The 21,748-nt window shown below is 34.7% G+C and overlaps 2 protein-coding genes across 2 annotated transcripts; one reads left to right on the top strand and one right to left on the bottom strand.

Moving 5' to 3' along the window:
- Positions 1 to 1,009: 1,009 nt before the first annotated feature.
- Positions 1,010 to 1,929, bottom strand: LOC128286836 (tropomyosin-1-like). Its single transcript, XM_053024572.1, has 2 exons — positions 1,552 to 1,929; positions 1,010 to 1,099 (listed from the first exon to the last, which is right to left on the bottom strand). The coding sequence occupies exons 1-2, from the start codon at positions 1,927 to 1,929 to the stop codon at positions 1,010 to 1,012; spliced, it is 468 nt and encodes a 155-aa protein (XP_052880532.1).
- An 8,822-nt stretch (positions 1,930 to 10,751) lies between these two features.
- LOC108461783 (protein BCCIP homolog) lies at positions 10,752 to 14,290 on the top strand. The gene is made up of 9 exons (XM_017761716.2): positions 10,752 to 11,227; positions 11,664 to 11,818; positions 11,951 to 12,021; positions 12,121 to 12,345; positions 13,023 to 13,232; positions 13,361 to 13,426; positions 13,513 to 13,602; positions 13,710 to 13,766; positions 13,969 to 14,290. Exons 2-9 carry the CDS (start codon positions 11,677 to 11,679, stop codon positions 14,065 to 14,067), a joined length of 960 nt encoding a protein of 319 aa, XP_017617205.1. The 5' UTR covers positions 10,752 to 11,227; positions 11,664 to 11,676; the 3' UTR covers positions 14,068 to 14,290.
- Positions 14,291 to 21,748: the final 7,458 nt, after the last annotated feature.

The raw sequence follows: 21,748 nt of genomic DNA, 5'->3' as shown, positions 1-21,748 counted from the left end.
AATGTGCTCGTATTATTTACTTTATTATCTCTTTTCCTCGGAGCCGACTTCCTGGCACTCTCTCCTGATTCTATCTTGCCACTCCTCACAGCATTTTTGATCATTTCGCCCGTCATCACTATGTCGGAGAAGCTCTTGGTGGCGCTTCCCAATATATGAGTGATAAAAGGGGCCTTCAAGGTGTTTATAAAGAGTATTGTCGTCTCCTTTTCTAGAAGTGACGGCTGAACATGTATAGACATCTCTCTCCATCTTTGTGCGTACTATCTGAAGCTTTCATTCGATTTCTTCTCCATGTTCTGGAGAGTGATTCTGTCAGGGGTCATGCCCGTCACATGATTGTATTGCTTCATAAAGGCCTGAGCCAGGTCCTTCCACGAGTTAATTTTAGAGCGGTTTAATTGGTTGTACCACTTAGACGCCGCCCCGACCAGACTATCTTGAAAGCAGTGGATTAATAGCTGGTCATTGTTAACGTACCCCATCATTCGCTTGCAGAACATAGTGATGTGGGCCTCAGGGCAAGTTGTTCCATTGTATTTCTTGAATTCGGGCATTTTGAATTTAGGGGGAATGACTAAATCTAGGACCAGACTCAGGTCTTTGGCATCAATCCCTTGATGATGATCCGTGCTTTCCATGGTTTTGAATTTCTCTTCGAGTCATCTACACTGTTCTTCTAATTGTTTTTGCGAATCTATCCTCGCCTTTTCTTCATTGGCAACTTCATCCAAATCGGGAACGGGCGGATAGTTCGGGTTGTTGACAAAGTTAGAGCCTGATGTGGTTTGGAAATTCATCGGTATTGAAGCTCGGGCCTGAACCTGCTGGGGCATGATCGTGACAGATGGTTCCGATAGATTAATCTATGGGTTTATCGGTATATGTGTCGGAGTGAAGCCAGGGGGTGTTGAGGATCTTCATTAGTTTCCTCGACTTTGTCCATGGGGCTCTTTCCCTTATCTGTTCCTCCCAACAGCAATTGGGATAACTGACTTATCATTTCCCTCTAGGACTCCATCATTTGCTCTTTCATTTCTCGTTGAATCTTGGCTAGCTGCTCTTGCATCTGAGGCTGCATTTGTTCTTGCATGTCTTTCTGCATTTGCTCCAATTTCTCGAGTCTCTTATCAATTTATTTTTTCTTGTACTTTAAGGGTGCATGGTTGGTTGGTTTTCGTTAGTTTCCAGGTTACTGAAATAATTTTTAATTAATTAATTAGAAAACTCTTATGGCCTTTAATGCATAATGATATGACGTAATGCAAATGCATGAAAGCAAAGGAGGCATCAATTTTGATTCAATTGCCCTTAGAAAATTTCACTTGAAAATAAAATCTTTTACATAAAGTCAAGTTACAAATAAAATTTCGCTCTAACACTCAAAGTCCTAACTTTTCTAAGCAACGAGGCCAGCTCTTGTCCACGATCCGACTCCAACTCATACTTCACGCTCAGTGTGTCCGCTTGAACTGCTAAAATTTGCAAGTAGTCAGCTACCTCCAAAATCTGGGTTATGGCTTCCCCCATAAGGTAATCTCTGTTTCTGACTTGGTCTTGCGCATGGTGAAGCTGCTCTTTCCAACGATCCTCGTTTGCCTCGAAAAACTGGATCCGCATATCACAATTTTGCAGTGACGCCTCTAACTCTTCTATTTTTCCTTTCATTTCTTCTATCTTGCTCAAGCTTGCCCTCAATTCCATTGCGGTATTGTGGTTTCGGTACTGATGCAGAGACTTATTGAGTTCTACCACTCTAGCCCTTAATTCACCTCGCTTATTTCTGCTCTCCGACAGACTCTTCTCTAAATCTTCGTTTCGTGCCTGAGCTTCTCGGAATTTCCTTTCCCACCGGTCGGTATTAGCTTTTTCCTCTCGAATTTTATGGCGCCATTGTTCGGAAGTCTTTCCTAACCCCGCAATTCTCATAGATAGGCGCAGCTTCTTGTAGTCCGTCTTCAAGCTGTTTAAATCTTCTTCGGCCTTAGTTTTTCCTTTTCTCTATTTTTCAGCCTCTAACCTCTGGACATCAGCGTCCAATTTTAGGTGCATCTTTTCTTCCTCCAATTGTTCGATCTTCTTCCCAAGCTCCGAACTCTTCTTCTCGAAATCTTGCCTTATAATCTCCAATTCTGACGGGGCGACTTGTAATTGTTCCCTGATAGATCGAGCATCCTCCAAGCTTGGCCTGGGACCATTATCATTAACCCTCTTCTTGAACCATTCGTTATACTCGGACGTTACCATAGAACCGACGGCTAACCTCTTTATCCAACAAGTTTGCTTCCAATCATCCGATAACTCTCGAAATCTCTTCTTATAATGAGCACCTTTAAACGAGAATTCACTCTGAGCAAGTCTATAGGTCGTGGGTACAAACTACCTCGACTTATATTACCTCAATGCAAGTAATGGAGTATATCCGGTAGCTCCTCAAATTCCTAACAACAGCACCAATAAAAGTTACCACATTGGTACATGATTTCATCAGGAACCATCCAATAAGCTCTCCACTCGATATCCCCTTCCTTGAGGTTCTGAAGAATGTCCATCCACTTCTCCTCCAAGATATCCTCTCTCTTTTGTACAGCTGCCTCTTCTTTTAACGGGGAATAACCTTCGAAAAAGACCCGATAGGAAACCTTGTCTACCTTCTAAAAGTGCCCGTGAAACCATGCCATCAATAATTGTGCACATCCAATAAACCGTCCTTCGCCCGTCTTCCGACATGTGCTCAGGGATCTGAACGTCTCAGCCAATATCGCCGGTACCGGGGTGATTCCCTTCTCAAGGCGATAGAATAAGTCAATGACTGCCTCGTCTACGTGCCTCAAAGCCTTTGGAAAAATCACCAATCCGTAGATGCTTAAGGCAAAGATATCGACTTTCTTTCTTTCATCTGGATGCGTCAGAATCAAATCTCGCAAATTCTCCCAAGGGACACATTTACTATCTCCTTTTTGCTAAGTCCGAGCAGTGATCCAAGGCTTGCTCATCCCCGAAATACTCATCAATTTCTTTACGAAAGTCTGACTACTAAAAACCCGGGCATAAGTCTTCCGGACCTGAATTTTTGGACACCTGAGCAGAGTAGTGTATTCCTCTATGGTGGGTACTAAATCCACTTCTCCAAAAGTGAAACATTTGTAAGCAGAATTCTAAAACTGAACTATAACCCGGAATAAATGCTTGTCCACTCTAATGTCTAGCAAGTAGGACATATCACCATAGTTTTGGTAAAACAACTGCTTGATCCCTTCATCCCAACTAGCCCAAATGTCTCTCAACTCTTGCAGCTCATTCTGTACTACATTGACGCGAGTGAAATCTTGCAGCTCCGATATATACCCTTCTGCCAAGCTATCCCCTCTCTCTAATTGTAGCCTCTCCGACCATGCACGAACTGCCGCATTATCCTTGACTTTACTAAGAAATTCATTCTCCATGTCAAACTTTCTAACTTAGTAATTGAATACGGATTAACACCTCCTTTAGTATGCAATGTCATGCAAAAGAGACAATTAAAACAAAACACAGGTTAGTATCAAATAATAGCGATAAAATGCAAGCACATAAACGATAATTACAACGTATATACGGGTAAGTACTAAGGCTCGACGTGGCTCCTCCCAAGGATAGCTCCTAAGGTTCACTGTATGTGGTTTAGTTCTAGGGATAAGGTACCCGAACCAGCAGATTCCTCAATCCTCACCCATTATAGGCTCATATAAATTGAGTTCGGTTCAGGGGGATACATTTCCCTATGACCATGCGAAGATGAAAATCTCACGAAATCATAGATACGGATGTACCCCGGAAGCAATCCACTAGCCAATGCGGAGGTGAAAACCTCACGAAAGCGTAGTTTCTTACTCCCACTTAGAAGGTGTGACCACAACGGTCATGCAATGGAGTGCAGTACTATTATACGAGATCCGAACCATAACAACCATACAAACAAATACAATCGAAAGACACATGATTTTTAAAACAAATTTTGATTTTTGACAAAAGGACAGCAAATAAACGATTTTATGGCTCGACTTTCTAGCTTCCCCAGTGGAGTCACCAAGCTGTCGAAACTCCCCTTTTTATTTAAAATTTTAATTTTAATGAAAAACGGGAGGAATTGACTTTTGAAAAATAAATACATGGAGTCGCCACCGATCCTTTTGTTTTGGTGTGATCGGGTCACCTAAGAATTTGGTTGTTTTAATAAAACATTTTTTGGTTCACTAAAATAACGATTCTGGTCTATGAAAATATGAGAAAACGGGCTCGGGAGTCGGTTATGTATGAGGAAGGATTATCACCCTCACTACGCCCAAAATTGGTACCAAATCGATTAAATGCTGTCCTTATGTCTAAAATTAAAAATGTTTTTGAAATGCAGTTCTTGTTAATAACATTTGAATAACCCGAGTTGGTTGCTAAAAATCTTCTTATTTCGATGTCTGAAAGTTTATAATTTGAAATTAACAAAAGGATGCCCAACTATTTGGTCCAACGAAAAACCGAAACCCAGCACAGTAGGGCACGATTCCTCAAATTTTCGAACATCGAACATTGCCTCACCTTAGAAAATACGAGTGAAATTCTGAAGGGATCTTCGATTGTTTTGAGCGAATGAAAAAGCACAATCCAGCACGATAAGGCTTGATTCTTAAATCGCCAAACATCGAACATCACCTTCGTTTTAAAAGGTTTTTAATAAACATGAATGAAAACCTAAAGGAATATTCGATTGTTTTGAACAAACGAGAAATCACAACCCAGCACGATAGGGCATGATTCCCGAATTGTCAAACACCGAGTATTACCTTCGTTTTAAAGGATTTTTAGAAGACCTGAGTGAAATTTTGAAGGGATATTTGATTATTTTAAACAAACGAGAAATTGCAACCCAACACGTTAGAGCACGATTCCACGAATTGCCAAAAATCGCATATCGCCTTCGTTTAAGGGATTTTAAAAGATATGAGTGAAATTTTGAAGTGATATTCGATTATTTTGAGCAAATGCGAAATTGCAACCCAACACGTTAGGGCACGATTCCGCGAATTGCCAAATATCAAATCTCGTCTTCATTTTAAAGAATTTTTGAATGAATGATTATAAAGCTAGCTTAAGACATATTAATTCGATTTGAAATAAGGCGAAATTAATCATAAAAATTTGGGTTTTATAGAACCACATTTCAAAAATCAAGTGAAACGATGATATGGGGTAAAAGGCACATATGATGGTACGATGCTTGATGAACAAGAATATTAATCGACTAGCAGAATAAGCAATTAAAACATAATTAATCTAGAAATTATAGCCTAATTTCAATCATGTATGATGAGTAATTAACAATTCAATAAGATGGATACCATGTAAGGAATGTGTATATATATAACAACCAATAAAGTATATGCAAAACATAATGGAATTTAGAAGTCAAAGTGGTATAAGATTAATCAACTCGTGCTATATAAGTTGACAAGTTTGAATAGAAACTAGAAACATACATAACTATTGAAATAGATATTAGAAAATGAAAGTTTGAATTAAATTATGCGTAAAATGTTTTAAACACGAATTTATTTAGAAGTTAACAAAACATATAATAACAAAAATATGATATAAAAAAACTACATGACCAAACATAATGCCCAAAAATGTACATATGAATTTTAAGTTGGTCTAAAACCACACATACCCTTATACCAAAACATTTAAATGATAGGCTATAAAAACACATAAGTAATATAATATAAAGAAATATTCAAAAATAATTTTAAAATTACCAAAGGAAGTTTCTAAAATAATTTCATGTATATACATAAAGAGAATAATAAAAAATCATAAAACGAAAAGTTAAAAGTCTATTAAAGTAATAAGTATATTGATATGTATACCTATGAATTTAAAAAAGAGTACATGCAAATTTATATAGAAATGATAATGTGCATAGGGCTAAATTAATTTTATTATAAATTAAACCATAGATTTAAAAAAAAACATGCTTATGAGTGAAAAATATATATATGTAGAATGTATATGTATATAAATAAAACCTAATTAAAATAGATTTAGAAATGTATATCAAATACATGTACTAATATAAGTAAGTAGAAAAATAATTTTATGCAAAATATATATATACAAAATATATTATCATAGCAAAATATATGCCAAAATACATAGTTAGAATAAAAACATTACATGTATGAAGTGACATTAGCTTTATTACAAAGTACATATATATATATATACATATATAATTGTGTATGTATAAAAACATTTATAAGAAAAAAATATGCAAAATGTGAAAATATGGTTACCAAAATTATAATAAGTAAGAAAATAAACGATACCAATGATACAATTTATACAAATAAATAGATATGAATAAAAACATGAAATGAACCTAAAAGAAACTAAATTGAAATCAAGTTAAAATAAAAAGAAAAATTTAAAGAAAATAAACTGTTAAAATCAAAAGGGGACCAGCGTGTAACACGTGCGAATGTGCAAGGACCAAGTCTGGAAATAGCCCAGACCCCCAAAATGCAACACCTGGACTTGGACCAAAGTGCAAGTGCACACGAAATTATGGGGCGAAATTTTAAAAAGAAAAAGGAAATGCAAATGTTAACTGATTTGAAAACGGAATGAAAGGGGAAGGACTCATGTGGCAAATAACCCTCACGGCTAAAACACGCAGGTCATCGGGGCGAAGAACCGGGTCGGGTCGAATAAGCTTATGCGACACCGTTTTGAGACCATGGTAGTAAGCCTCAAACGGCGTCGTTTCCCCACATATAAAATCCCCTTTTTATGCCTGATTTTTAATCTTCCAAACCTTAGCGCTTTCTTCATCAGCTGCACCTTCATTTTCTCCATAAAAAAAGCACCAGCCCGCTACGAGGTGCGGTGACCGATGCCCCAAGCTTCGAAGTATGGCCTATTTTAGCCTCATATCCCCTTCATCTCTGATTACAACGAAGTGATGGGGGGGGCGATGGCCTAGAAGCGAGGTAAGGTTTTCGCTTTTCTTTTTTCTTTAATTTTTAGGTAAAAAAACAAAAGAAAAAAATGAAGGAAATAAATCGAGAATCAAGCGTGATAAACCCAGAAACTCAAGAATAGAAATCACCTTTTCTCTTTGTATTCAATATGTGTATCTTCGTAACCTTACAACTGATTCACAGCTTGGCTTTTATAGCCGAAGAGAAAGAGAAAAATGGTGGAAAATAAATCATAAATACAATATTCTCCCTTCTTTTTTGTCTATTCTGCTGGGCGTTTGCATTTGCTGCTGTGTTCGTCCCTTTTGCAAGTACGAGACGCGTCTTGGCGTTAGTCTGAGTGGCGTCTGGTCGAGAGTGGCGTCTGAGTAGAGTCGTGACTTTCAAAACGCTGGAGCGTCTTCGGGCGTAGAGGTTGAATGGTTGCGGCACATCTGCTGATAGGGCTAGGGTTTGGAGACATTGGTTTAGCATTTGGGCTTAATTCGGGTATTGGGTCAGTCTTTGGGTCTTGGGTTTTGTTATTGGGCCTATTGTATTTATGACAGATTTGTAAATGGACATTTATTTAATTATTGGGCTTTTTACTATTTGGTTTGAGGCTAATGGGCCGAGAAAATTTGGCCCACTACAGTAGGTAAATATTATCTTGCTGATGCTGGATATGGCATCCGAAATGGATATATTACCCCCTATCGTGGTGTCCGATATCATTTAAAAGAGTTTAGTGATCAGGGGCCTGAAAATGCAAAGAAACTCTTTAATCTTCGTCATTCATCATTGCGAATCACCATTGAACGTGTTTTTGGGATTTTGAAGAAACGGTTTCGTGTATTAGATGCTGACCCATTTTGCAATTTTCAAACTCAAGTAGATATAGTTTTGGCTTGTTGTATCATTCATAATCATATAATGGGAGTTGATCCTAGTGATTTACTTAATTATGGATTATACGAGGAGCTTGAGTTTGATTTGATAATACCAACTCTTACGAAGTGATAAGAAAGAGAAGAAGCAAGAGAATGGTCTGCTAAGAGAGACGAAATTGCACAGACTATGTGGACTAATTATATGGCTAGAAATATTAGGTAGGTTTAGGGGTTAGAGTTATTGTTTCTATGTTATGTATGTTTTAATATTAATTAATGTTGGTTGGATAATGATATTGAAATTTTAGTTTGTTGGATTTTGAAATTATTATGTCTTGAATTTGTTAGATATTAAATTTATTATGTTTTAAGCTTGTTGAATTTATTATGTTAGATATTGAATTTATTTGGTTGGATAATGATATTGAAATGATTGACAATGAAAATTATTAATGTAGAATGAGTAAGGGCAACAAAGAAGAGACCTCCAAGCAATTCAGGTAGACAAAATCGATAGAACATCTTTTTCTTGAAATTTTAGTAGAGGAGGCCCAGAAAGGAAATAAGCCTTCTAACACTTTCAAAGCAGTTTCTTTTAATCGAGTTACCGTAGCTATTTCTGAAAGATTTCAAGTCCAATGCGATGCGAAGCATGTGGAAAATCATTTGAGGACTGTAAAAATCCAGTGGCAGATTATATGCGCAATTTGGGATGAAAGTGGTTTTGGATGGGATGATAACATGAAAATGATCACATGTGATAGAGTGACATATAATGCAGCAGTGATGGTAATTTATGTATATATATGTTAAGTATATTTCAATTGTTTTTTACTTGGTATTCTAATTGTGTATAATATCCATCAGGCACACAAGAAGTATGAACCATTTTTTAATAAAAGTATTGATCATTATGATGAAATGGCTTTGGTTGTTGGCAAAGATAAGGCAATATGGAGTTTTGCCAGAACATTTACTGACATAGATTTGGATGATGGTAACCAAGATTCAGTGCCTATAGACGGAGACAATGAAGAGATTGAAGAGGTAAGAACAAATGTATCTTCATCTAGCACATCCAAACGTAAAAGAAAAAATGTTCAAGAAAGTGTCGTTGATGAACCAATTAAATTTGTAGGTGAACAACTTGGCAAAATTGCTAATGCTTTGGAACAATTTACTGCGGATAAGACACCACATCTTTACGAAGAAGTGATGTCGCTAGAGGAAGAAGGATTTGATGATGACTTCTTTTGTTCCGTGTTTGATTATCTAGTAAGTCATGAATCCGAGGCCAAAGCTTTTTTAGTTAAAAGTAAGAAGCATAGAAAAATTTGGCTTCAAAAAATTTCTCAAGGTTGAAGATATTGATACTTTTAATATGGTGTAATATTATTTATATATGCACTTGGACAATATTATTGTTATTATGTGGTGTACTACTAATTATACTAATTATGCATTTGGATAATATTATTAATTTCTAGTATTAATTGTGGTTTGGAAGATAATTTATAATTATTCAATCCTTGTTTTTATTTTTTATAACACAATTACAAATAATTTATTTGATTTTGGTTGTTTTCAATTTATGACGGTTAATATTCTAGCTTAATAATTGAATATTATTATATATTTAATTTGATTTATTTATTTATAAATAAATCATTGCGATATATGTAAAAACAATTTAAAGTATAAATTTATTAAAAACAATTTAAAATATAAATATATGTAAAAACAGCTTTTCCGAAAATAACAGAAAATATTTTACACAGATTCATCCAAACACCAGAAAAATAAGTTATTTCTAGAAAAATAAATTATTTTTCAGAAATTATTTTTCGAAAAATATTTTACTAGTAAACAAACGGACCCTAATGTATTAAAAACAACACGTTTTTTTGAAAAACGCTTCTCATTCTGCCTTGGGAAATTCGGACGTAATTTTTTTTTTAATTTCGACATTTTTACCTAATTTAAGAAAAACCCTAAAACTTGGATCCTTCATGTTCTCGACACTTGAATTTCCACTCTGTTTGAAGAATGAAAAAAATAAGCTATATACACTGAAAAATCTGCTCATTGTAACAACCGCCAATCTCCACGGCGATCGTCACCTTTCTCTCTTCAATCAGAGGTATTTTTTTATATCTATTCTTTCTTACGAATATTCATTGTTACCCCTTGATGTTTAGGGTTCAGTCTGCCGATTTCTTTAGGAACTTGTCACTTAAAGATGTTTTTAGCAAAAAACTGTTGTTGTTGTTCTTCTTCTTCTTGAGGTAAAATTAGCTATTTGGGGTAATTGGGTAGTGTAATTGTGAACTGTTCTTGAGTTAATTCCTTGTTGCTTTTGGATCCATTAAATTCGGATTTTTTAGGGTTTTCTTTACCCCAATCTCAAACTTGGTGCCCTTAATTCAGATTTTTAAGAAAATATTGAGGAAAATGTTCACAAAAAATTGGAGCCATTTATTTCCTATCAAATTTGAAAGTGAACAACTAAAGAGGATTAATCGTGGTGTAATATTTTCCGTCAATTGTACATAATTTTGATTGTATAATAACAAATATAGCTCTCGATGTTTATATATTGTAAATGTTGTGAGCTAAATTTGTTAATGAAATACTAAATTGATAGAATGCGTTAACTTTGAAGAAAAATATTAACGTTGTGATTAGTTGTTCTTAGTTGTTCATTGCCGAAATTGATAGGGATTAAATTGTTCTGAGTTTTTAGAGGGATCAATTTACTCAATATCAAAATTGAGAGGTACTTAGGAGGTTTTTTTTCTTCTTTTCTCAATATACAAAGATGACTACATTTTAACTTAAATATGAAAGATGCCTATATATATATATATATAAAACTGTTTCATTTTCATGTAAGTTCTATTCTGTATCTTTCCTTGTTCATTTTTCAGTTTATAATGTTTATGTTTTATTCCTGTAAAGACAAATACATCTTTGTTTTTGGTAATTTAGGGTGAAATTATTTTTCAGGAGTGCTAAAAAAGGTACATATTTGTGTAATTCTTTTGTCCGATTGGAATTTGATTAGTGTATATTCGAACCTTTAAGGTCTTACTCGAGTTTTCTTATAGTTGAAGTTCAGGGCAAAAATGCCCTTAAAAATCTGTTAAAATTCATACTCCAATTAAAACCATCACTCTCATCGCTGCTTCCTCGGCTGTATCTCTTTATTCCTTCGCTTTTGCTACGGCGGCGCCGTTCGCTAGAATCTCCTCCGAAAAACAAACAACGGCGACGAAGGCTACGGTCCTTTTTTCCTTTAGAATCCGCTCCAAAAGCCTAAGCTTTGCTCATATTTTGCCAAAGGTATGCATAAATTCCAACTCTTTTTTTTTTTATCCATTTGTTTTATCTTTTATTTGAATTTGGTTTTGTTCAGCTGAGCTTAAGCTGTATTTCAATGGTGAAAGTAAAAGTACTTAGCTTAGTGCTGTTTGAATGTGTAATTAATTTTTGAATATTAGTATCTGATGTTTAAAATTGTAGTTTTTTTTTTCCTAAAATGTTTTATGCTAACTTTAAAATTGAGTAAAGTAAGTTACTTTGTTCTGTAAATGATCAATTGCTAATGCATTAGTAAAATCTGAAAAAAGAAAGTACAACAATATGTAATCATAGAATAAGTTATTTTATTAGGCTAGGGATTTAAGGTCTTTGATCCTGCACCTTTTCTGCAAAATCTATATATGTATATGTGTGTGTATACACACTAGTAACCCTTGATTTGCTGCCAACTTTTCAGCTGATTAACGAAGATGCCGCAGGAACCAGCTAGGCATCATAGATTGTTGCCAGTTCGGCCTTTAACTTTCTCACCATTTGCTCGTTCTGTTGCTCGAGTTGCTACTGCTTACCTGGTTAAACATCACATGCACGATGCCATGCAGCAATCTGCTGGTTTGTTTTTTTCATTATTTTGTGTGTGTGCTTAAAGTGATAAATAATTGCTTTTCTGTTGCTATTATCTGCTTGACATTTACTGTTATTTTCGATTTTTGCATTCTTATTCTTTTCTGGCCTAAACTGTAGGTGATGAATTTAAGGAGAAGTTAAAAAACGTAGACAGACAATCTGAGTCATCTGAGGATGAAGAATTTGATGTAAGTACTTAATTACAGGTAACGTTGATTATACTATGAAATATATCTAAAGGTTTTTAGTAAATTTGTCCCTTTTCTTTCTCCTTCTATCTTTAAAAGGGAGTTGTCCAAGCAGATTTTGCATTCTTTGACCCAAAACCAGATGATTTTCATGGTGTGAAAACATTGCTGCAATCCTACCTTAATTACAAGCAATGGGATTTGAGCGGTTTTGTAGACTTGATATTGGGACAAATCACCGTTGGAACTGTTGTTAAATTAGAGGATGATGAAGACAATGGAGTTTTTTCTATAATTACTGCCCTTAACTTGGGGAGATACAAGGTAAGAAAGTTATTCTTTTGATCTGAATGGCTGTTAACTGTTCTTTGTTGAACTGTTTCCTATTGGCAAGATTAATTTACTGACCCTAACTTGAAATTGATATACTTAAAGGTAATCCATACCATTGATCTGCTAAATATTGCACCATCCTGGTTTTGCCATTGTTGGAATAGATTAAATAGTCACCTTGTACTTGATTGTATAGAATCTTAGTTAAAATCCCATAGCGAGAATAATGGACCAAGTTAACTGACCAATATCATTCGATGTGATAGATCAGGTAGTAGACAACTATGTTGGGTCTTTCTTTTCAGTTTTCTTAAAGTGACTGCATCTGAGGCATATTTGGATATAGGTATGAGAATATGATCTTCTAAGTACATTTCAAATACATGGAAATCTTGAAAAAAAATTTGAACATACCCATTTTTTATCCTTCTCGTAATCCAACACTCACACCTGAGTCTAGGTAACACAAACAAACAAAACTTTTAAATGAATCTTTCTTGTTGTACCGGTGGTTGATGCCTACCTAAAGGCTAAATATCTTTTATTCCTTCTTGAACTGTGGGTTCTTCGATAAAGTTTATCTGTTGAGGTGCTATTTCTTGTGTCAACATGCGAAACCCTTATATACCAAATGGTGTAGCTAAAATGTTGTGAATGTTGTTCGCTAGGATCACAAATGTATTACAGAGCTCAAGGAGTTCCTTCTTAACATATGCCATGAGAAAGATAAAATAGGAAACTTGAGATCACTTTTGGGAGTTGAAGCACAGAAAGTGGGTCTCCTGGTTTCCCAATGTGTCGTGAACCTTCCTCCTGAACTCTTGCCGCCTCTTTATGATGCACTCTTTGATGAAATTTCATGGGCTACCGAAGATGAGGTTAGATTTTGAGTAATGTGTACTTAATAAAAGGTATTGTCTTCTTTTTCTACCAAGAGCACTTATCATTGATAGTAAACTTATATATATATATATATATATGTATGTTCTTGTTTCACTTTTTGAAGCCCACAGAGGAGTTGCGTAATTCTTTCCGGTTCCAATTTTACGTAGTAGTAAGCAAATTTTACAAGGTATAAGATCTTTCTTGTGCTGCTTTAACTTTTCATATGAGCATATTTTGATTATTCTTTCCCTGACTTTCGAGCTGAATCTACAGCACAAGAATGCAAATCAGAAAAGGTCTTCAAGCACTGACAAAGATGAGGCTTTCGTATATATTAAGCCTGAAGATGAGATTTTGCATAAGGTATTGATTCTTTGATCCATGTAATGTGTAATGCCATATGTTTCACGTGTCTATTGGTTTGTTTTCGTTTTTACATTTTAATGATTTCCTTTTAAAACACATTTCAGCTGAGCATGTGGTCCTTCCTTTTTCCATTGCAAACTCAACAGGTTGCAACTCATGAGGTTAGTAGAACTCAACATCAAATTTATCATCATCGATCCATTTTAGTTCATCTCTAAATTCTGTTTTTGAGATCTAAAATTTTGATAGTTCATTAACTTGTCTTTACTGTTCTTTTTCAGACCAATGGGGTATTATTACCTTTGTATTCTTGTTTTTGATCAATAACTATAATTATCTTCCAACGGTCGATCTTTTTCGCAGCTAAAAAATTACCAGCTAACAGGGATTGTTATGGCTGTCAAAGCAGAAGACATTTCCTCATTCCGACAACAATTGCATGCTTTGATAAATGAATCTTGAATCTCGTTGAAAGAATGCAAAATTTTTGACACTTTAAGTACTGTATTTCTAACTTAAACAATTTTGCACGAGTTTGCTGTTCTGATAAATGTTGAAGATGCAACCCGATAATGGAGGAGTTGCAGGAAGGTAAGAATAGACTCCAATTTGCAAGCATAGCGAACATTCGGACCTGATTTAGGTGACATTTTTGTTGGAATGAATTTTTTGTTGTGATACAAAAGCTATTTTTTTTTTAAACTTTAAATATTTATGTTTGTGACTTAAGATCCTTCAAGGACCCTTTAAATATCTTAGGGCTGGGCACGGTGGATTTCCTCAAATTTGATATCGTTTCAACTTGAACTCAATTTTTCAAAAAAAAAAAAAAAATCCGATTCTAATGGATTGGGTCGGATGTTGGATTTGGGTTTTCTTTTTTGTCATCCCTACTTATAACCCGGTTGAGCATTATATAGTTTCCAAATGAAATGAGTCACTCCTATGGATTTCTGATTTTAATTATTGGAAATAATTATAACTTTTTATTATTATAAAATATTAGCTATAAGGAAGACAACAGTTAAAAGAAATAGCCGAGGGATATGGCTTGCCTCTGTCTCTGTCTCTGCCTCTGCCTTCAATGCATTGGAAGGCATACTTAGTTGTTGCACAGCTTAGAGGTTGGAGATTTCTTAAGTTTCTTTGCGACTGCATATCTCCCGACTCTCCTTGAATGTCAATGTATACACTCGCTAACCCCTCGGTGACTACACGTTAAAAGTTGGTTTAGACCAATCAAATAAACTCTATTGTGAAAAATAAAATAGAATAAAATAAATAAAAATAAAGAACACATAAATTTTACGTGGAAACCCTTTTGGGAAAAAAAATCACGGGCAGAGGAGAAGAAAATTTACTATGTCGAAAAATTTTTTTTACTCAAATACAAGAGGAATAGACTATGTCTATTTATAGGCTTGCAAAGCCATATTCTAGTAGGATTGAAACACCTTATCCTAATCAATATAAAATAGATGGAGTTTAATAAGGTTTAAAAACCTTATTCTAAAATAAAATAAAAGAAGTCTAGTTCTATATGGATTTTACTTTTATTTTATTTTCCATCGTATTTTATTTAAATAAGAATTTGGGTCACTTAATTCTAACAATCTCCACCTTGACACAAATTCTCAATGAACAAGTTCTTCATCGCGAACTTTCAATAAACAAGTTCTTCACCTCTTCTAAAAACCCTTAAGGGTTTAACTTCAACAATGAACACCAACCAAGTCTAAGCAATGCTCAAACTTGGTTATAGGAAGTGACTTAGTCATCATATCTGCAGGATTTTCATGAGTGCTAATTTTGCTCACAACAATATCACCACGAGCAATAATATCACGAACAAAATGATACCGAATATCAATGTGTTTTGTTCTCTCATGAAACATTTGATCTTTTGTAAGAAAGATGGCACTCATTGTCACAAAATCTTGTCTTGATTTGAAGGTCTTCATTGAGTTCACTAAATAGTCCCTTCAACCAAATAGCTTCTTTACAAGCCTCGATAATCGCCATGTACTCAACTTGATTGGTAGACAAAGCGATTTGTAGTTTGCAAAGTGGCTTTCCAACTAATTGCACAACCTCCGATTGTAAAGACGTAACTCGTGAGAGATCTTCTTCTATCAAGGTCTCCAAAAAAATCAGCATCAACATACCCTATAACTCCATCTTTAGTTCTTCCAAAGCGTAAGCAAACATTAGTAGTGCCTCGTAAGTATCTTAAAATCCATTGAAGCGCTTTCCGGTGTTCTTTACGAGATTCGCCATGTATCGCTAAGCTGCCTTGTTGCATATGATAAATCGGGCGTGAACAAACTATAACATACATGAGAGATCCTCTTGACTAGAGTATGGAACATGTGACATGTACTCAATCTCATTATCGATTGAGGAGATAAGGCCGATGAAAGTCCGAAATGGGCTGCAAAAAGAATACTAACGAGCTTAGCACTCTGCATATTGAACTCGCAAAGAACTTTCTCAATGTACCCTTCCGACTTAGGTACAATTTACTTGCTTTTCTATCTCGAGAATCTCCATACCAAGTATCTTCTTTCTTGGTCCTAAATCTTTCATCTCAAATTCTTCACTTAGTTGGGCTTTAACCTTTCTTATCTCTCTTTATCTTTTCTTGCTATCAACATGTCATCAACATAAAGAAGTAGATACACAAAAGAACCATCACTTTTTTCTTAAAGTAGACACAACTGTCAAAACTACTTCTTTTGAAATCATGAGAAGTCATAAAGGAATCAAACCTCTTGTACCCTTTGTCTTGGTGATTTGTTTCAAACCGTAAAGGGACTTTTTCACAAGCAAACATAGTCCTCTTTTACGAGACTATAAAACCCTCTGGTTGTTGCATGTAAATATCTTCCTCAAGTTCTCCATGCAAAATGCGGTTTTACATCTAACCGCTCAAGCTCCAAATCATGCATGGCCACAATACCAAGCAAAGCTCGAATCGAACTATGCTTAACAACCTGGAGAGAACACATCTGTGAAGTCCACTCCGGAATTTGATGTAACCCTTTGCAACAAGCCTTGCTTTATATCCGGGTTCTTCAACTCACAGAGTCCTTCTTTCTTTTAAACACCCATTTACAACGAACGACCTTTTTACCTTTAGGAAGTTTTACAAGATCCCATGTTACTGTTTTTGTGGAGTGATTCCATCTCCTCTTGCATAGCAAACATCCACTTTTACGAGTCTTCACACTAATCGCCTCGGAATAATTAAATGGCTCTTGATTAGCATCTATATCTTCACCACATTTAAAGCATAAGCAACTAGATCAACCTCGGCATACTTCTTTGGAGGTTTAATTTCTCTTCTTGTCTGTTTTTGGCGATAGAGTATTGCGGTGAAGAAGCAACTCTATTCTCAATTTTGTCTTGGCTTGAGGAGTTGATTACGTATTAATCGATGCTCCACCTACTTTTGGTTTTCTTTATTGGAAGAGTCTTTAAGAGATAAGTTAGGTAGCATAGCGGTTTCATCAAAAACAACATCTCTGCTAATCACAACTTTTCTATTTTCGGGACACCATAACTTATAGCCTTTTACACCACTTTATAACCAAGAAAACGCATTTAATGGATCTCGGTTCCAATTTTCCATTATCAACATGAGCATCGCAGGACACCCAAAAATCTTTAAATCGAATAATTAGCGGGATTACGGACCATACCTCTTGTGGAGTCTTTTTCTCAATGGCAGCGGATGGAGATCGGTTGATCAAAAACATGCGATGAAACGCTTCGCCCAAAATGACTTGATAAGTTGGTATTTGACAACATACATCGAACCTTCTCCATGATCGTTCGTTCATTAGTTACGCAACGCCGTTTTGTTGTGGAGTATGATGAATCGTCAAGTGTCTCATGATCCTTCGACTTGCACAATCTATTAAACTCATCGAGCAGAACTCTAAGCCATTATGCGTATGGAGGTATTTTATCTGCTTTTCCGTCATTTTTCAATCATAATTTTCCAAGACTTAAATGTGGAAAACACATCGCTTTTACGCTTGGGAAGAACGCCCAAACTTTTACGGAAAAATCATCAATAAAGGTTAGCATATAATTAGCTCCACCTCTCGAAGGCACTCGGGCCCCCACGGATCGAATGGATATACTCCAACGTTTCCTTCGTGTTATGGATTCCTCTAGTGAATCGAACTCTCTTTGCTTCCCAAAACACACGGTGCTCACGAAATTCGGTTTGCAAATTCCTTGCCCATTAAGAAGTCCTCTTTGCTTAATTACGCCATGCCATTCTCACTCATATGCCCTAGGCGCATATGCCAAAGTTTAGTAATATCATCATCGACAAGGAAGAGGGCGGCAATTTGCATCACCGATATGATAGAACCACAGAAAACATATAACTTGGCAATCTTTCTTTGCCCTTTCATCACAACAAGGGACCCTTTGAAATCTTTAAAACCCCACTTTCAGTTGTGTATCATGCCCTTTTGAATCAAGAGTACTCAACGAAATTAAATTTCTTTTCAATTCGGAACATGCCGCACGTCACTAAGTGTTCGACAACTCCATCAAACATCTTAACTTTAATTGTTCCAACACTGCGATTTTACATGAAGCATTATTTCCCATCAAAACAACACCTTGAATCTTTGTTTCATAAGTTGTAAACCAATCCCGATTGGGACTCATGTGGAAGGTGCAACTGAATCAAGTATCCACTCCTCGCTTACTTTAGAATCATTGATGAAGCAACTAGAAGTTCACCATCGCTGTAGTCTTCTACAACATCGACTTCACCGAATTTTCCGTTTGTTTTCCTTTTGATTCGCACCTCCTTTTAATCTTATTTTGTAGCTTATAGCACTCGATTTAATGTGCCCTTTCTTCTTGCGAAGTTGCAAGTTTTACCTCTGTTTGAAGATTTCGATCTACCCTTAGATTTACCACGAGGATTCCGTTCTGTGTTCTACCACGATCATCATCAACATTCCGGTCTTGTCTCCCACGAACAATGAGACCCTCTCCACGAGAGTTGGGTTTAACCACAAGATGCTTCATCTTATCATACGAGGTTAAAGAATCATAAACCTCATCAACTGTGAGAGACTCGCGGCTATATAAAATCGTGTCTCTAAAGGTTGAATAAGGCGGGGCAACGAACAAAGTAGAATCAACCCTAGATCTTCCTTATCATCTTGAACCTCCATGGCCTCCAAGTTTGAGAGAATTTCTTTAAACACATTAAAGTGTTCGTGTACGACGCACCTTCCTCCAAACGATGAGCATAAAGACGCCGCTTCATATGCAACTTGCTTGTTAGAGTTTTCGACATACATATTTGTTCTAGCCTCTTCCATAATGCAATGGCGGTTTTCTCTTTCATCACATCCTGCAAAATTTCGTTGGACAAATGCAGATGTAATTGTGTTAATGCCTTTCGATCCTTACGCTTCTTCTCTTCATCTCATTAATGTCGAAGGCATCTTATCTATCCTAGCGGGGCATCCTCTAGATCCATCTGCAAGAACGCTTGCATCTTAATTTGCCACAACGCAAATCGGTGTTGCGATCCAACAATGAATTTCATACTTCAAAGACGCCATTACCGTGATCGAGATGAATAACCGGAAGCTCGATACCAATTTGTGAAAAATAAAATAGAATAAAATAAATAAAATAAAGAACACATAAATTTTACGTGGAAACCCTTTCGGAAAAAAAAACCACAGGCAGAGGAGAAGAAAATTCACTATGTCGAAAAATTTTTTACTCAAATACAAGAGGAATAGACTATGTCTATTTATAGGCTTGCAAAGCCATATTCTAGTAGGATTGAAACACCTTATCCTAATCAATATAAAATAGATGGAGTTTAATAAGGTTTAAAACCTTATTCTAAAATAAAATAAAAGAAGTCTAGTTCTATATGGATTTTACTTTTATTTTATTTTCCATCGTATTTTATTTAAATAAGAATTTGGGTCACTTAATTCTAACATCTATAAAATTATATCTAATAAATATCTTCGAGCTTAATAGAATAAAAAAAAGCTTTTCACCTATTTTCTCCATCTATATAACCTCTCATAATCTATAAAATTCACCTGTTAATCTTTTGGTTTTTAGATTTAACGGTTGGCTATTCAATTATAACGTTTTTGCTAATGCAAAAGAATATTTTCAGAATACAATAAGAGAAAAATAACTTCTCTTTGTTTTCTAAATTATGGTATTTTGCAAAGTTACACTAAAGGAAAATTCTGTCTAGGAGAATGTGTTACACAATACACGTTAATGAATAAAAATAATTAGTTATAAATAAACACATATAAAATAAAATATGAACAAAATTATTTATAGTTAATTTATCAAATATGAAAATCAAATAAAACCATAATAAACAATAGAAACAAAGGACAATTGAGATTTTACAAAACGTTGAGGCCCGTGAAACACGGTTTCCTTAAGACAGATTCGGCTGCTCCTGCGGTACTTGGAGTAACGTTGATAGAAAGTCCCCTAGGATACAACAACAGCAGTGATCGAAGTAGTAGCACCTCTACCATGATCAATCAAACGAACAATGCCTTTTTCTATCACCAGAATATTTATAAAACACGAAGGATGGAAAAATAGATTTTTGAGAGCAACAAAATTTCAGCAGGAGAAATTCTAAGAGAGTATAAAAGTGTTTAAAAACCCTTTAGAATCATGGCCTTTTATAGGCATGGAGAGTGTTGGAATATTAGAAAAAATATCCCTAAAATCTGCCATAAAATTTTAATTTTAAACAGATTTATTGGAATCAAATCAATAAGATAGGTTTCCATATATACGCAGATTTTGTCCGCTAAGGAAAATAAATTCGTGTTGGGTTAAAATATCCGTAAGCTCGTTTAGGCCCCACCAGTTTTGACATTTCGTGTTGCCCACGTCGTGCGGGTGCGTGCGGCCCAACCCCATCAGTTTTGGACCTGCACCCCCTGTAATGATCCAAAATTCACGGGCATCGAAAAAGTGCAGTATCGGGCCTTCGTCTTAGTAAATCGAGTTCATAAATATTTATTAGGAATATTTGTGAGTCTACTTGTGTGTTTAATTAGGCTTTAATTAAGTGAATTTAGCTTAATTAAGAATAATTAGGGAAAATGACTAAATTGAATAAAAGGAAAAAGTTGAATTATAGATTAAAGAATATAAAGGACCAAAATGGGAATTATGTCATTTGTCCTAATTGAGGCGACAAATGAATTGAAAAATCTAAGATTTTTCTTAGATTTTATACATTAATTAAGTTATTATTATTATTTATTATATTATGAAGTAAATTAAAATAAAGACAAATATATGATAATAAAATATACATGTGTAATAATTATATTTGTACAATTGTAATATATTTATTTAATTACTTTTTATTTAAGTAAATAGATTTTTATTATATTAAAATATTAAATAATATAAAATAAATAAAATAAGGAGTGATGATAATAGACAAGTGTAAAATATATGTGTGTACAAATGTAATATAAATATTTGTTATTAAATAGATATTTATTATAAAAATTATTATTATTAAATTAATAAAGTAAATAAACATAAAAGAATAAAGAAACTAAAAGAATAAAAAAAGAAATGAAGGAGAAAAGAAAGAGAAACATTCAAATATGGAGAAAGAAAAAGGAAAGGAAAAGAAAAGAAAAAGGGGGAAATTGAGGTTTTAAAGTTTGGAGTTTAAATTGATAAGTCAATTAAGTCCTTTTGACTTAATTTTGATGTTTTAGAAGCTTTAGAATAAGGTTTTGTTGAATTTAAGTTGAAGTTTTGAAAGTTCTTAGGTTTTTGAGTATAGTTTCATGTTGAACAAATGATTTAATTAGGGATTGAATTGATAGAATTCTTATTTAGAATTGATTAAAGGATTAAATTGTAAAGTAAGCTATAAGTTTTTGTGTTTGAAGGAATAAATTGAAATAAATTTGAAATTAGGGTTTTATCATGAACATTGGATATTTATGTTGAATATGATAGAAAATTGAGTAGAAATAAAGTATGAATTGGGTTAGAAAAGTAAGTGAACTTAGTTAGGATCAAATTGAAAATAAGGTAGAAATTGAATAGAAATTCAATTATTCAATATAAA

This window comes from Gossypium arboreum, chromosome 13, assembly GCF_025698485.1.
Source record: "Gossypium arboreum isolate Shixiya-1 chromosome 13, ASM2569848v2, whole genome shotgun sequence".
NCBI classification, from domain to species: Eukaryota; Viridiplantae; Streptophyta; class Magnoliopsida; order Malvales; family Malvaceae; genus Gossypium; species Gossypium arboreum.
The sequence above is the reverse complement of the archived record's forward strand: the minus strand, read 5'-3'. Positions and strand labels throughout refer to the sequence as shown.

Coding starts and splice junctions, on each gene's coding strand:
- LOC128286836 (XM_053024572.1), bottom strand. CDS start 1,929: ATGAGAATTGCGGGGTTAGGAAAGACTTCCGAACAATGGCGCCATAAA. Junction 1,100..1,551: donor TTCACCATGCGCAAGACCAA/GTCAGAAACAGA, acceptor GAGCAAATGCAG/AAAGACATGCAAGAACAAAT.
- LOC108461783 (XM_017761716.2), top strand. CDS start 11,677: ATGCCGCAGGAACCAGCTAGGCATCATAGATTGTTGCCAGTTCGGCCT. Junction 11,819..11,950: donor TGCCATGCAGCAATCTGCTG/GTTTGTTTTTTT, acceptor CCTAAACTGTAG/GTGATGAATTTAAGGAGAAG. Junction 13,427..13,512: donor TAGTAAGCAAATTTTACAAG/GTATAAGATCTT, acceptor CTGAATCTACAG/CACAAGAATGCAAATCAGAA.